General features: G+C 34.8%; 1 protein-coding gene across 4 annotated transcripts in view; it reads left to right on the top strand.

The window, feature by feature from the left end:
• SBF2 (SET binding factor 2) overlaps positions 1-17,039 on the top strand; it is a 507,948-nt gene that overhangs the window by 269,190 nt on the left and 221,719 nt on the right. For all 4 annotated transcript variants that reach the window (XM_058545967.1, XM_058545970.1, XM_058545966.1 and 1 more), the window contains 4 exons: positions 7,662-7,794; positions 9,060-9,168; positions 11,316-11,429; positions 16,648-16,725. In XM_058545967.1, coding sequence (XP_058401950.1) covers positions 7,662-7,794; positions 9,060-9,168; positions 11,316-11,429; positions 16,648-16,725 — 434 coding nt within the window. The remainder of the gene's footprint in view (positions 1-7,661; positions 7,795-9,059; positions 9,169-11,315; positions 11,430-16,647; positions 16,726-17,039) is intronic.

The raw sequence follows: 17,039 nt of genomic DNA, 5'->3' as shown, positions 1-17,039 counted from the left end.
AGTTGTAAGGAAAAATATGACATATACATTGGAGAAATTAGACAGCATTGAACAAAAGTTTAGGTGAACAAAATTGACATCACCAAGGACAATACTTCTGGTTATGGCAGTATGAAGAATTTGGCAAATCCTTTCACCAAAAACCAGTATAAGACTAGACAAAATTTGTTGAATACAACTATTACAGAGCTCTGGAAATTGACCAAAAGCAAGCAACAAACTCAGAAGCATTTATTCATGCTAGAACTTTGGGTAAGAACAGTAAGAATCTGCAGCATTCTTACCTGGGTTTGCTCCCATCTCCCTCAGACCTCAGCTCTATCAGTAAGAATGGTAGTTTTACCAGAGCAGCGCTGGCCGTAAAGCTAGCAGCTTTGCTGCCAAATGGGTTGGGAAGCTTAAACCTACATCATTGTCAGTAAAAATAGTGTCGACTCAAATAATCCGTAATCAATCTATAAATCAAAATTCGGGTGAGTTTATTATGAGCCAAATTTGAGGACCATATAGCCCAGGGCCATCCTTCCCCAAGGAAAGGCACCAAAGAAGTGGGGTGTACAGAGAAGTTATATACTGTCAAAGAACATGTATCACATATGATTGCAGCATCCTTTTTACAGTAGTCACAAGATTGTCCTGTTGGCATAGCGATTGAGGGACACAGCAGGTAGCAGGTCTGTTGTCTCAAGGTGGGTGGTCACAGGATGAGCGCAGCAATCAAATCCTAGCCTAGGGAGAAATGCTTCTCCTTAAGGAAATGCCAGTGTGGGGGAAGTTGCATCCTTATCTTAAGGGCATTTGTTCTTGTCTTTGGGACATGGTAAATGCTTAAAGCAGATATACAATGCAAGTTCAAAGGCCTCAGGCCCTTTTGGAAAAACAAGGTCAGGCTGAATTAGTTTTACACCAGATGACTTCCTCATATGTTCCAATATATCCTGTTGCTTGCCATTTATTTATCAATAGTATTGAACTCAGTAGGAAATGAATGGAAAAAAATAACTCTGGTTGTGTAAGTTACAATCCTAGTTGGGACTAGTGGCAGACCAACCAGAAATTTAACAGGGAAATCCTGAAAATGAGAGTCATAGAAGGGCTGGATGAGACTCTGGGCCAAGCTGGCAACACAGGAGCCTCCTGCATTTCACTCCTACCACAGATGTACCGAATGTATAGCGACATACGGAGCAATTCCTTCTGAGAGAAATCCAGAAACTAGGATTGTTGAGTGACTCCTACACATTGTGCTCCTCAGAAAATACCCACATTGAAATGGATAGGAAAGGCTGAGGTACACTCTTGCCATAAACCCCACTCCCAGCACAGTGCCATCAATCGAAGAGGGAACCCCCAACTCCCAACTTCTCCCTGAAGAATGAAGGATTTAGACCACACATCTTGCATCCCAACTTTTAAGGCTCCCACCTGAGAGATGTGCTCCCAAAACACCTAGCTCTGAAAGCCAACAGGGCTTGCATTCACGAGTCCCACAGGACTATAGCAAACAAACAAATAGTTCTTAATGGACATGTGAGCACTCACTGCAACTGCCCCCTTAGGGCCAATTGCAGAGGGAGCAGGCAAAAATGCCCATCTCCCAGTGTTTTCCTAAAAGGGGTTTGACTTCATAGTTTACAAGTAGCTGCCTGAGGATCCAGCTTCTACTAAGCATATATCTAGGTGTTGACTGCTATACTCACTGGAACCTGAAAGAAAAAAGACTCACTTTAGCTTTCTGGACTGAAGGTAAAGGTTATGTAAAAATACATTCCATGCAAATGCAAACTGAAAGAAAACACAGATAGCTATACTTATATCAGACTTTAAGCCAAAAACTGGAATAAGAGACAAATAAGGTCATTATATAATGATAAAGTAGTCAATTCATCAAGAGGATGTAAAAATTGTAAATATTTATGCACCCTTGCCAGAGCACCCAAATATATAAAGCAAATATTAACAGATCTGAAGGGGAAAATGGCAATATAATAATAGTAGACGACGTCAGTACCCCACGTTCAACAATGGATAGATCATCCAGACAGAAAATTGGATTTAAACAACACTTTAGACCAGATGGACCTAACAAGCATATACAGAACCTTCCGTCCAACAGCAGCAGAATACACATTCTTCTCAAGTCCACGTGGAATATTTTCCAGAATAGATCGTATGTTGGCCACAAAACAAGTCAATAAATTTAAGAAGATTGAAATCATATCAAGTTTCTTTTCTGACCACAAAAGTATGAAACTAGCAAGTAATAACAAGAAAACTTGAAAACTCACAAATATGTAAAGATTAAACAACATGCTCCTGAACAACCAATGAATCAACGAAGAAATCAAAAGGGAAATCAAGAATATCATGAGACAAATGAAAATAGAAACACAACATACCAAAACTTATGGGATGCAGCAAAAGCAGATCTAAGAAGGAATTTTATAGTGATAAACACCTACATTAAGACAAAGAAAGATCTCAAATAGACAACTTAACTTTATACCCTAAAGAACAAGAAAAAGAAGGACAAACTAAGCTCAGAGTTAATAGAAGGAAGGAAATAACAAAGATCAGAGCAGAAATATGTAAAATGGAGAGTAATAAGACAATACAAAAGATCAATGAAACTAAGAGCTATTTTTTTGAAAAGATAAAATTGACAAACCCTTGGGTAGACTAACTAAAAAAAAGACATAAAACTCAAAATCAGGTATGAAAGAGGAGACATTACAACTGATACCACAGAAATACTAAGGATTGTGAGAGGCTACTATGAACAGTTAGATGCCAACAAATTAGATAACCTAGAAGCATGGAAAAATGCCTAGAAACATATAACCTACCAAGGAAATAGAAAATCTGAACAGAACAATTACTAGTAAGGAGATTGAATTAGTAAGCAAAAATATCCCAAAAAGGAAAGTCCAGGACCACATGGCTTCACTGATGAATTCTGCCAAACATTTAAAGAAGAATGAATACCTATCCATCTCAAACGCTTTCAAAAAATAGAAGAGGAAGGAACCAGCCCTAATGGCCTTTTGGTTAAAATTTGGTGCACTCCACTTCGGGGGCCCAGGTTCGGTTCCTGGGCGCGGAACCACACCATTCGTCTGTCAGTGGCCATGCTGTGGCGGCAGCTCACGTAGAAGAACTAGAACTTACAACTAAAATATACAACTATGTAGTGGGGCTTTGGGAAGAAAAAAAATAGAAAGGAAGGTTGACAACAAATGTTAGCTCAGGGCAAATCTTTCCCAACAACAACAAAAAAAAAATAGAAGAGGGAACACTTCCAAACTCATTTACAAGGCCAGCATTACCCTGATATGAAAGACAGACATAGACACTACAAGAAAAAGAAACTACAGGCCAGTATTCTGATGAACATGGATGTGAAAATCCTCAGCAAAATATTACCAAACCAAATTCAACAATACCTTAAAAGAATCATATACCATGATCAAGTGGGATTTATTCCTGGGATGCAAGGTGGTTCAACATAAGCAAATCAATAAATTGTTCTGTTAAGAATGGTTGATTTTATAGTATGTGAATTTTACCTCAATAAAAGAAAAACTTTTTAAAGGTTGTAGAAATGCTCCATTTTTAATGAGACTAAAGACACGTGACAACTAAACGGAATATCTGATCCTAAAACGAATCCTGACTGTAGGGAAAAGGCTCTAAAGAATATTATTTGGTCAATGGACAATGTTGGAATACAGATATGAGATTAGACTTAAAATATTGTAACAATGTTAAATTTGCAGAAGGTGATAACTGTACTGTGGTTATGTAAGATATTATCTTTATTCTTAGGAAAACACACTGAAGTATTTAGGGGTAAATGTCATGGTGTATACACTCAAATTGCTCAGAAAAAGTGTGTGTGAAGAGAGAGAGGGAGTCAGAGAGTATGCACTAGCTCATAAGTACAGATGTTAGAGCAAATGGAGCAAAATTTTAACAGTAGGTGAGTCATGGTAAAGGCTAGATGGGTGCTCTGTGCACTACCCTTATTCTTGCAACTTTTCTGTAAGTTTTAAATTATTTCCGGAGAAGTGTTTAAAAAATCCATGTATTTCATGATCCAGTTTACTAAATACACTGTCATAAATAAAATTGAAACTTCCTGCATGTGCCTACTCTCCCCAGAGATAAACACTGTTTGAATTTGGTGATTATTAGTCCCAGACATATCTTTATACTTTGTATGTTTACATATACCTAAACAATATATAGCAGTGTTTTGTATGGTTTTAAACAATACGTAAATGCTATCATTCTATATAATCATTATACACCTTACTTTCCTCACTTAACGTTATATTTGGGAGAGTTATTCATGTTGATATATGAGGTGTTAGCTTTCTTATTTTCGCTGCTTTACAGGTATCCCAAAAGTCTTAATGAAGTGTTAATCTATATTAAATTCACAAGTATAAATGCTACAAACTTACCCACAAAGTCCATATCACTTGAAAATTGTATTTAAATTTTTAATGAATATTTAGTTTTATAAATTGTGAATAATAAATTTTGTTTTAGTTTTTGGTTCCAGTCAACATTTACCATCTTCAGAGAAAGTATAATAATTTCATAGTATGATTTTACCACAATTTATTCATTCATTCTCACATTTAGGACGTGTTCACTTTTTTCATTGTTTCAGTACTGCTATAATATACCTTTTTATACTTTTCTTGGGTACATGTGAGAAAATTTCCATGATAAATAACTAATAATGGAATTACTAGAATTACCATAATAACTAGGTTGTAGGGTATGTGCATCTTAACTTTATTTATATTCCTCACAGCAGTATGTATGATAGTTTCTTTTCCTACCCATCCCCATAAAAACTTAGAATTGTCAGGCTTCAATTTTGGCTGTTGTGATAGATTTAAAATCATATCTCATGAATTTATTAGATAGACTTTTTCTGACTATTAGAGGTGGTGTAGCATCTTTTCATATGCTTATCAGCCATTTTGGTTTCCTCTTCTGTTAATTTTAAGTTCATGTTATTCTCTTATGTTGCTTTTTTCCTATTGATTTTAGTGGGGATTTTTAAAAGCATATTTTGGACATCCTTTTATATTTATATACTTTCTACGTAACTTTTCTCAGTCTGAGACTTGTCTTCACTTTATTTATGTTATTTTTTGATGGGAAATTTTTTTTTTTTTGTGAAGAAGATCGGCCCTGAGCTAACATCCATGCCAATCCTCCTCTTTTTGCTGAGGAAGACTGGCCCTGGGCTAACATCTGTGCCTATCTTCCTCCACTTTATATGGGACACCACTACAGCATGGCCTGACAAGTGGTGCATCGGTGTGCACCCGGGATCCGAACCCAGGCTGCCAGCAGTGGAGTGCGTGCACTTAACCGCTATGCCATGGGGCAGGCCCCATTGATGGGAAAATTTTTAGTTTCAAATAATTGAATATATCAATCTTTCATTTATGATTTGTGTATTTTACACTTTCCCTAACTGAATTTATAAAGATATTCTCTGGCATCTTTTAATGAAATTTTAATATCTTTTATTAGTGAATCATATCACTCTTCAGAGAGCTACTCAGTTCAGTGAAACATTCTTGAGTGCCTCCTGTATAGCATATGCCGTGCTAGGCAGGAGGGATATCAGTGTATAAGGCCCAGAGTTATCTATGACGAACTCACATTTTAATGAAGTGGACATCAGGCAGAAAGAACATGAGCAAAAGAAGCAGAGATATCAAACTGAAAGAAGTGTTCTGAGAGCTAGATTAGTTCAGTATTGATCACACAGGTGTGAGAGGTGACAACTGGGTTAGAAAGATGGGAGTAAGACCATGAAGGCATTTTGTCACAGAGCTCAGACTTAATCTTGTAGGTTAGGTGTTTTCAAACATTTTTAGGATCAGAACCCTAACTTCAAAGCAAGTTAACAGTTACAGCTATAATAATTACAATAATAATCATAATATCTGGATTATTTACCATGGTACTGTGCTGAGAATGCCATGCATTATCTCATTTCTTTTTTATAGCAACTCTGTAAGATAAGTTTTAATATTATCGTCATTTTACCAACTGATGCTCAGAGAGATTAATATATAAGACAAGTTGAAGGAAAGCTTTTCTTACTAAATTACTTCTCTAGAACAGAATACATATGAAAATCACTACCAAAAAGGATGGGAAGATGTTGAAGGGTTTGAGGCATGAAAGTGACATAATCAGATTTGTATTTTATGTCCATCATGCTAGAGACTGCCTGGAGGATAGATTTGCAGTAGATGAAGACTAGATTAGGGAAACAAGTTATGAAACTCATACATTAGTCCAAATGAGAGAAGATTAAAAACCTGAACCAAAAGTTCGGGTGTATCATATGGGGTAAGTTGGAAATGATAAAAGAGGATAGCAATTTATAATAGGCCGAGAAAGAATTTGCATGTGTCTTGTGAAGGGACAAGCTATGGTAAAGGGAGATACAGGAAGTATTTTACCTTGAGAAAACTAATGGGGACTCTTGATTTAGTGGATCCATGTAATTAATGTTGAACTGATATAAAGAAAGATGATTCAGTAATAAAAATGAGAAAATAAGCAACAATGTACTTATTTAACTTCAATTTGATAAGTATGCATGCTGTATTTTCTAGAGTTGCCACTAAAAAATAGAAACAGAGCTTATAAATTCCACACTAGCAGAAGGGGTAAAAGAAGAGGCAGGATAAATAGAAATCATAAAGAAAGGAAAAAAAGAGGTGGAACAAATAAGAAATATAAAATAAGATGCTGTATATATGTAGATACAGAAATAATTACAATAAGTGTAAGTTGATTAAATACTCTAGTTAAAAGACAAAGATTGTCAGACTGGATTTAAAAAAATGTCACCTATATGCTATTTACAAGAAGTAGAGAAAAGTTGAAGTAAAAAGATGGAAAAAGATAGACCTAGAAAATTTCAGCAGCAAAGCTGGTGTGGTTATATTAACATCAGACAAAGGGACTTTAAAGGGGAAAAAAGTTATTAGAGCAATGCCAGCGTCTAAAATAGGAATTTAAGTACAGACCTTGGAGATGATGTTGAAAAGAAGATAATAGTGTATTTCTAAACAACTAATATGTTCAATGACTGTTAGACTGATTTGAAGAATAAAGACAAACAAAACTGAAAGTTTGGGAAAACAAATACCCATAGGTTACATGGACAAAGTTTAACCAAATATATTTCTTCAGAAATTTCAAAAATATTTACTTTATGGAGCTGGCCCCGTGGCTTAGCGGTTGAGTGCGAGCACTCCACTACTGGCGGCCCAGGTTCGCATCCCAGGCGTGCACTGATGCACCGCTTCTCTGGCCATGCTGAGGCCGCGTCCCACATACAGCAACTAGAAGGATGCGCAACTATGACATACAACTATCTACTGGGGCTTTGGGGAAAAAAAGGAGGAGGATTGGCAGTGGATGTTAGCTCAGAGCCGGTCTTCCTCAGCAAAAAGAGGAGGATTAGCATGGATGTTAGCTCAGGGCTGATGTTCCTCATACACACACACACAAAAATTGACTTGTTCATTTCATATCATTCTAAGTCTGTGTTTGTTGGCAGCACTTATAAAATTAAATGCATTTAGTAAGCATTGCTCTTGTGTTTTCAGGAATTCAAAATGTCCTCAGCCTCTTTTGTGCAGTCCTCACGGAAAATAAGGTTCTCTTCCATTCTGCAAGTTTCCAGAGACTTAGTGATGCTTGTAGAGCCCTGGAATCTTTAATGTTTCCTCTTAAATATAGGTGAGGTTTCTTACTTGGTATTTTTATTTATTCCTAAATTATGCATTACTTATTGATGATCAGTTGAAATGTCATTTGCACAATAGTTTTGAACCACAAGGGCATATTTTACAAAGTTATACTGTTATGTGAGTCATGATTCTGATAGAAATCTAGACTAGAATTTGGAACTTTTCCAAGTTTTCCATTAGTGAATGTTGATTAATAGTGAAAAAATGATTAATTTGAATAGTATTGTCAGCAACATTTAATTCTCTTTGAATACAGTTGATAATAAAAGTCTTAGGTTAGTGCTGTCTGATTATGTGATATTAAGGAATTATTATTAATTTTTAGAGGTTATAGTGGTATTATGAGTCTATTAAAAAAGAACCTTTATCTTTTTTAGATACCTACTAAAGTATGTATAAATGATATGATATCTGGGATTTGCTTCAAATAATACTGTAGGGGAGAGAGCAAAAGTGGGTAGAAATATATATGTGACTATGCATTGGTAATCGTCAAAGCTATATTGGATACATGGGACTTCATTTTCCTTTTCTTCTCTCTACGTTTTGGGGGGTGGGTATGTTAAAATTTTTCCATAATAAAAAGTAAAAAACCAGTCTAAATAGTGATGCCTGATAGTGCTATAAGTAGAATATTTTATTCTAATTACTGTTTTATCAATTTGATAATCATAACATCTAGGAAATTTAAGTTCATACAAACTAGAAAAAAATTTAGACTGTCTCCAGATTTTATTTAAAAAAACTTTTTTAACCTATGTTCTTTTCTTAACCCCTAGCTAATAGAGTGTTCTAGGCCTTAATTTTTGTACTTTGCCAATCTTATTGAATGCAAAAATCAAGTGTAGAAAAATGGAATTTAAATGGTTGTTTTATAGAAACAATTCATCACCAATATTGAGGGGTAGGACCCATCAGTGAGTCAGTATTACTGATTTCAGATGATGTCAGATTTCTATGTAAGGAAAAATGCTTTCAAGCAAGATTAAAAACCTAGAGACTCCTTGCCTAGGAGGGATAAGGAAATTCCCCTGGGTTCCATTTACTTTATATCTTGTATCTGATGGTATCTTTCACATGAGGATTTTCTTTTAATCTTTTCTTTCAAAAATTTAATATTAACAACCATGAGAATATTACTGATAATTTCTAAACATAGGTAATCTAAAATTCATACAGCATAACAATGAAAGAAAAATACGTTTATATTATGGAAAAACAAATATATCTCATATATATTTTTATTATTTCTAGTTATCCGTATATTCCCATTCTCCCGGCTCAGCTACTGGAAGTTCTAAGTTCCCCAACACCTTTCATTATTGGAGTACATTCTGTCTTTAAAACCGATGTTCATGAACTTGTAAGTATTCATCTTTAAATTGCCAGTTATTGAGGCCAGAGGTTAATCATATTTCTTTGAGTCCTATAACATTTCAACTAATTACTGTTTTCAGATCTGTTGTATTCCCAATAGAAAAGATTGGCCAGAAGAAAAGCATCATTAAAAAATCTAAATATATTAATTTTTTCTTATAGCAAGTAAGGAAGACTTAAAAAATGAATTCATTGGTATTTTAAAATGCCCTTCTTTTGGCATATTAAGTTTATCTTTCTGTAGTCTTCATCCTATCTATGAGAAAGGAAGATAAAGTAATTCATTAATTAGTATTCTATTTTTACTTTTATGAGTGCTTTAATTTATTCATATTTTGAAATGAAGCCTGTGTTAATGCTGAATGACTGAGAACTGAAAAGCAAAAAGCATTTGCGAAAGAGTGAAGAATTTTAGTGGAATACAAGTTCAGTATAAGCCCCGCCAAATTATTGTATTCTTAATGCCATATGACTAGAAATACCAAAGAAGGAGAGTAATACTCTACGTTCAAGCCAGTTCTGGAATAACATATTTAGTTCTCTGTACTGCACTTGAAGAGTACAAACAAACAAAATAATGCACTTCACAGAAGGACATCCAGAATTGTCAAAAGTTTAGAAACTATATTCAGTGAGACTCTAAGGAAATTTTCTCAGGTAATAACCTAATACTATTTGATAGCTAAGGATAAATATTTTTAAGCGGCTGTTTTAGGAAAGGGTAAGAATTGTTTTTTTGTACCTCTAAAGGTGGAAATAGAATCAGTAATAGTGGATATAGAAACAAATTTCTGCTTAACATAAGAGTTTTCAACTATTAGAGCTGCCCAATGGTGATGAATGGATTTTCTTATGTGAAGAGTGTACTCTCAAGCACTGTAAGAAGAGTGCAAGGAACAGATTGCATGACACTTTTTGGGGGTTTAAGAGAAATTGTTTATTTATGAAAAGTTGGGCTATATGACATCTGTGATTCACAGATCCTTAAGATTTTGTAATTCTACCTTTTGTTTTAGTTTTAAATGCCAGCAAAGAGGTAAGCTCTGTTGGTACTTACATATTTGTAATTGTAATCAAATCATAGGTGTCATTTAAACTGACAAAAGACTACTCAACATTGTAATTATGAACAGGACCCTCATTCATATATTAGTCATTCTTCCTAACCTTATATGTTGATATCTAGTTCCTATTTAGCTTCGATATCACCATATAAAAGCGTGTAAATCAATAAACATATTCAGTAAAACCTAGTTAGTACTATTTAGAAGCATACCCATCTAGTTCGTAGGTAATTTTTTCCCACTAAATATCAACAGTCTCTGGAGGTAGGATAAACTAAGTGTTGCCAAAAGTAAATTGCTTAATTTTGTAATGAATGAATTAGAATGAATTTTAATCCTATTATCAATGTAATAATTTCAGCAATCTTGACTAGTTTCTCTATTACATTTTTATGTATGTTATTTTTAAATAGACTGTTGTAAAGTTCTAAAAATCAGTTTCTTTCTTAAGTACCTAAATAGTACCATTTTGATATATACTAATTGCTCTGCTTGTTAACTCTTGTAATAATTACTATGTTATTTAGGATATGGCTAAACTACTATAATAAAGCACCCAAAATGCAAAGGCTCAAACAAAATGAAATTTTATTTAACACTCATCCATAGTCCATAGAAGTGTTCCATTATGCCGGTCAAATTTCGTCCATGAACTCATTCAAGGTCCAAGCTTCTTTCCTTCTTGTTTCTCCACCAGAATCCCCTTAGGCATTGTCATCATCTGAATGTTAAAGGTTGGCTTGCTGCCAGTTCATGGTTTCAGCCATGAGAAGAGGAAGGAGAGCATAGGAGAGCCTTGCATCCCCTCTATTTTGAATACCTGGAAGTGTACACATCACTTCTCGTCTTCCATTGGCAGAAACTTAGTCACATGCCACACCTAATTTCAAAGGAAGCTAGGACATATATGGTAGTGGGGAAGCCATGAACCCAGCATTCTGTTACTATGGGCAGCCAGGAGTCTCTTCCATACCTGGTTCTTCTCATTTTGAATTAGTGAAGGCCAAATTAATTTCTTAACAACAAATACATTTTATTAATTATAGATTAATTTTTTTATCTCCTTCAGTTAGATGTAATCATAGCCGATTTGGATGGAGGCACTATTAAAATTCCTGAATGTATTCACCTCTCTTCCCTCCCGGAACCACTTCTACAGCAGACTCAAGCAGCTCTTTCTTTGGTATGACATTTTGTTCATAGTAATTTTCTCTTAATTTAAATCTAAACTAAGGTAATTGGAATTAAATATTATTTGCATTGTAATCACTTAGAAAAGAGAGTTATGTGTTCTTAAAACATGAATATATTCTTGTATAGTTTAGAATAAGATTCTTTATTAGGTGTCTAAAGAATATACTTTGAATCCTAACTGAATATTTCTTCTACGTTCATTCTTTCACTGAGGATATTTATTTAGTTGTTACTATAAACTGAATACTGTGCTAGGTATTGGAAGCACACCTTTGGAAACAAGACCAGACTCTGCCTCAAAATCCCTGATTCCCCTAACATCCCCTGTTAGAAGCTAGCCCCTGTTCCTTCTCCTTCGACCTCCTTATTGACATCTCGTTCCTCTTTGGTAGATGTGCTATTTGCAAAACTGTGTGATATTGTCTTGCCAATGTTTTCAAGTTACTACAGAAAGATGTAACTTATTGATAGACTAAATGTCCAGCATTCTATGCAGTGAAGTTTTAAGAAATCTTATGGCCTGGATGTTTCTCATTGAAGTGGATGTAATTTTTTGTAGTTATTTTACCTTAGTTGATTTTTGAAAGCACAGTATTTTATTTTACTGACAACGTTTTAGGTGCTCATTTATCCGTCATCAGAAAATTGAAACTTATGAATTCTGCATTTCTTTTCAAGCCATCACTAGAACTAAGGACTTCATATTCCTCTTGAATAATATTCCAGCCTGAGCTGTTTAAAACCTTTTTTCCCCCCTTAAATAGGAACTCAGAAGTCTAGGATTACCAGGAAGGGTTTTATTCTCAGAAAATTTTCAAATTTATATTAGTCCTTATGTTGTTATAGTGGTATTTATGGGATGGAAACATTTAGAGAAGACTGGCTTATCCTAATGTAATTTGTAATCTGTAATACGAGGTGTGACAGAGGAAAGAACACTAGTGTAGGATTCAGGAGACCTAAATTCCAGCCTGCATCCTGCCACTTGATATCATTGAGCAAATCACATTCCATCTCTAGACCTTTGTTTCCTGGTCCTTATCTGTTGGATGAATGTTTTATACATAGGATGACTAGGTGAATGTTTCCCCAAGTGAAGTGTGGAGATGGTTAGGGGTGGTATGGGGCAACTTTTTTTATTTTAATAATTATGTATGTATTATAATGTTTCTTTAAAATAGCATGTAAAACCTGCAATTTCACAGATATTTCATCTAAGAAAATATTAGATTTAAAGAAGTGAGTTGATTTAAAGACAATTTAAAGAAAAATATTAATTAAATAATTGCATCAATGGTGTATGGATATAGCAAAAGCTGAGAAGGTAGTATTTGAGTGATTGAAAAAGTTTAATATTTCTAGAAATCTTAAATAAGTTTTTAAATCTTATATATGATTACTTAATAATGATATTTATAATTATTCAAGGATTAAGTGCCAAAATTGGCAAAGATAAGATTTTAGTTCTTAAGTCAATAGCTTCTAGTAGAGGTTCAGCTGCACACTGGTATACCTTAACCTGTGACACCTATGGCACCAAATTTGATCAATGAGTTAAATTCATTTTTGGTAAAACTGAGTGTGCCTGTTTTTGTAGTTGTCAAGCACAATGGTGGATTATATGCTGTAGTGTTGTCATACAAATAAGACATAAGAGCATAGTATATTGTCAAACTAGGACCAGAAAGAAATCTCATTTGATGGACCATATGGGAGCTTTGACACACAAATATAAGAGCTTCGTTTGGTTAGTAAATAATTGTAACAAATGGCAGCACACTACTTGAACTGTGTAATAACCATGGATGATTGTACAGACATGAAGACAGTACAGTAGTCTAGTGGTGATTGGGTTATAAATACTGTCAATATTTTACTGACATTTTAAAGTACTATTTTGAGTCTTTTGATCTATCATAAGCATACTACCAAAACCTGAGTATTTGAAAATGATTCTGCAAAGACAACAATTTGCTACATACTGATGCAATTTCATCTTTTTCTCTGTGTAAGTCCTGCATGGACTTTCTTTCCCACCTGCTCCTCAACTTGCTTGCTTTCAAAGCCTAACTCAAATGTTACCTTCTTTTCTTTAGCTTTCCCTAGGTTGAATAATTATACTTTATATTTTATATATTATTAGTTATATACTTCTAGTACTTGTCACGTTGTATTGTACTTTTACCCCTCTGGACTGTGAGGTTCATAAGCTTATTCCCTTTCTCCTTAGTATTTTAGTTAATTAACTAATTAATTTTTAATTACACTAAGAAATATAAAAACAAATACTTGCTGAAAATTTCGACTGTATGGACCAATAGCTCTGCCCTAGACCTTTCCCTTCCCAGAGGTAACTACTATTTTATAGTTTAGTGTATATTCTCTCAGAACTTGACATTTTCATTTATATGTATATCAGTGTGTGTATATATATTGATTTAAGGTTTATTTTGTTTTATTTTCAAATAAATGAGACTATACTATGTGTGTTTTTCTAGAACATACTTTTTCATTAAATATTTTGTCTTGGAGATCTTTCCACAGTAGTAGTTTTCCATACAGAGCTGCCTCAGCTAATTGCGTTGTATTTCATGGAGGGAATAGGTCATAATTCATGTACTGATACTTTTTCTTTCTTTTTGTTTTTTTCTTTTATAAAACCTTTATTGACTGTGCCTCCTCTTCTCGTCCTCCCAACAGGTAACATTGACCTTTCTCACTTTTTATACTTCTTTAGTGTGTTGTGGAGGTTTCTGTCATAGCAAATGCAAATATGTGCTTCACTTCTGTTTATATCTTTTTTTTCAATTATTTTATTGAGGTCACTAGGTTTATAACGTTGTGAAATTTCAGGTGTGCATTATTGTTTATCAGTTTCTGTGTAGACTGCATTGTGCTCACCACCAAGAGTCTAATTTTTATCCGTCACTGTATGTATGTGCCCCTTTACCCCTTTCGCCCACCCCACAGCCTCCTTCTTCTCTGGTAACCACTAATCTGTTCTCTTTGGCCCTGTGTTTCTTTATCTTCCACATAGGAGTGAAATCATTTGGTGTTTGTCTTTTTCTATCTGGCTTATTTCACTTAACATCATACCCTCAAGGTCCATCCATGTTGTTGCAAATGGGATGATTTTGTCTTTTTTTATGGCTGAGTAGTATTCCATTGTGTATAGAGAGAGAGAGAGAGAGAGAGAGAGAGAGAGAGACATATACCACATCTGCTTTATCCATTCATACAGTTGATGGGCACTTGGGTTGCTTCCATGTCTTGGCTATTGTGAATAATGCTGCAGTGAACACAGGGGTGTATAAATCTCTTTCAATTGTTGATTTCAAGTTCTTTGGATAAATAACCAGCAGTGGGATAGCTGGGTTGTATGGTATTTCTATTTTTAATTTTTTGAGAAATCTCCATACTGTTTTCCATGGTGGCTGTACCAGTTCACCTTCCCACCAGCAGGGTATGAGGGTTGCCTTTTCTCCACATCCTCTCCAACATTTATTATTTTTTATATTGTTAGTTATAGCCATTCTGATGGGTGTAAGGTGATATATCTCATTGTAGTTTTGATTTGCATTTCCCTGATGATTAGTGATGTTGAACATCTTTTCATGTGCCTGTTGGCCATCTGTATATCTTCTGTGGAAAAATGTGTGTTCGTATCCTCTACCCATTTGTTGGTCGGGTTGCTTGTTGTTTTGTTGTTGAGTTGTATGAGTTCTTTATATATTTTGGAGATTAACCCCTTGTTGGATATATGATATACAAATATTTTCTCTGAGTTAGTGGGTTGTCTTTTCATTTTGTTCTGGGTTTCCTTTAACTTGCAGAAGCTTTTTAGTCTGATGTAGTCCCATTTATTTATTTTTTCTTTTGTTTCCCATGCCTGAGTAGACATGATATTCAAAAAGATGCTGCTAAGACTGATGTCAAGAGTGTACTGCCTGTATTTTCGTCTAGGAGTTTTATGGTTTCAGGTCTTACATTCAAGTCTTTAATCCATTTTGATTTATTGTTTGTATATGGTGAAAGATAATGGTCTACTTTCATTCTTTTGCATGTGGCTGTCCAGTTTTCCCAGCACCATTTACTGAAGAGACTTTCTTTTCTCCATTGTATGTTTGTGGCTCCTTTGTCGAAGATTAGCTGTTGTAGATGTGTATTTTTATTTTGGGGCTTTCAATTCTGTTCCATTGATCTGTGTGTCTGTTTTTGTGCCAGTACCATGCTGTTTTGATGACTATAGCTTTGTAGTATATTTTGAAGTCAGAGATTGTGATGCCTCCAGCTTTGTTCATTTTTCTCAGGATTGCTTTGGCTATTTGGGGTCTTTTGTTCTTCCGTATAGGATTAGGATTCTTTGTCTATTTCTGTGAAGAATGTCATTGGGGTTCTGATTGGGATTGCACTGAATCTGTAGCTTTTGGTAATATGGACATTTTAACTATGTTTCCAATCCATGAGCACGGAATATCTTTCTATTTCTTTACGTCGTCTTTGATTTCTTTCAGTAATGTCTTATAGTTTTCAGTGCATAGGTCTTTTACCTCCTTGGTTAAATTTATTCCTAGATATTTTATTCTTTTTGTTGTGATTGTCAATGGGATTGTATTCTTGACTTCTCTTTCTGCTAGTTTGTTATTAGTGTATAGATGCAACTGATTTTTGTAAGTTGATTTTGTACCATGCAACTTTGCTGTAGTTGTTGATTATTTCTAATAGTTTCCTGGTGGATTCTTTATATAGAATCATGTCGTCCTCAAACAGTAAGCATTTCACTTCTTCCTTTCCAATTTGGATCCCTTTTATTTCTTTTTCTTCCCTAATTGCCCTGGCCAAAACCTCCAGTACTATGTTGAATAGGAGTGCTGAGAGTGGGCCCCCTTGTCTTGTTCCTGTTCTCAGATGGATGGCTTTCAGTTTTTCACCATTAAGTATGATGTTGGCTGTGGGTTTGTCATGTATGGCCTTTATTATGTTGAGGTAGTTTCCTTCTATACTCATTTTTTTGAGAGTTTTTGTCATAAATGGATGTTGGATCTTTTCAAATGCTGTCTCTGTGTCTTTTGAGATGATCATGTGATTTTTATTCCTCATTTTGTTAATGTGGTGTGATACTTTTTCATCTTAGTGTCTCAAGTAGATTAAATATTATATTTTATTGATGTTAAGATCTTTTACATAACAAAACTTCTTTGCTTTAGATTCTACACCCAGATTTGGAAGTAGCAGATCATGCTTTTCCCCCTTCACGAACAGCTTTATCCCACTCAAAAATGCTGGTAAGAAGTTTAATATTTATATTTGATGCTTTTAAAGAGAGCTATACTTTTACTTGTATGGTTATTAAAGAAGCTGAGAGTAGTGAGAGTTAGATGGACAGTCTAGTAAAAAGTATACCAAATTAGAAATTAGGAGAATTGCCACTAACTGACCTTATGGCCTGCTCAAGGAGGAGCCACAGGGCAGCATAGTGACTGGGAGGGGAGCAGGGCTACGACTGTTGTCCTGAGGAGGCATGAGTAAGTATGGGACAAAAAGGCAGAACCTAGATTATGGCCTGGAAAACTGTGCCAAGGATCAAATCAAAAGGGTT

The sequence above is a fragment of the Diceros bicornis genome, chromosome 7 (assembly GCF_020826845.1).
Source record: "Diceros bicornis minor isolate mBicDic1 chromosome 7, mDicBic1.mat.cur, whole genome shotgun sequence".
NCBI classification, from domain to species: Eukaryota; Metazoa; Chordata; class Mammalia; order Perissodactyla; family Rhinocerotidae; genus Diceros; species Diceros bicornis.
The sequence above is the reverse complement of the archived record's forward strand: the minus strand, read 5'-3'. Positions and strand labels throughout refer to the sequence as shown.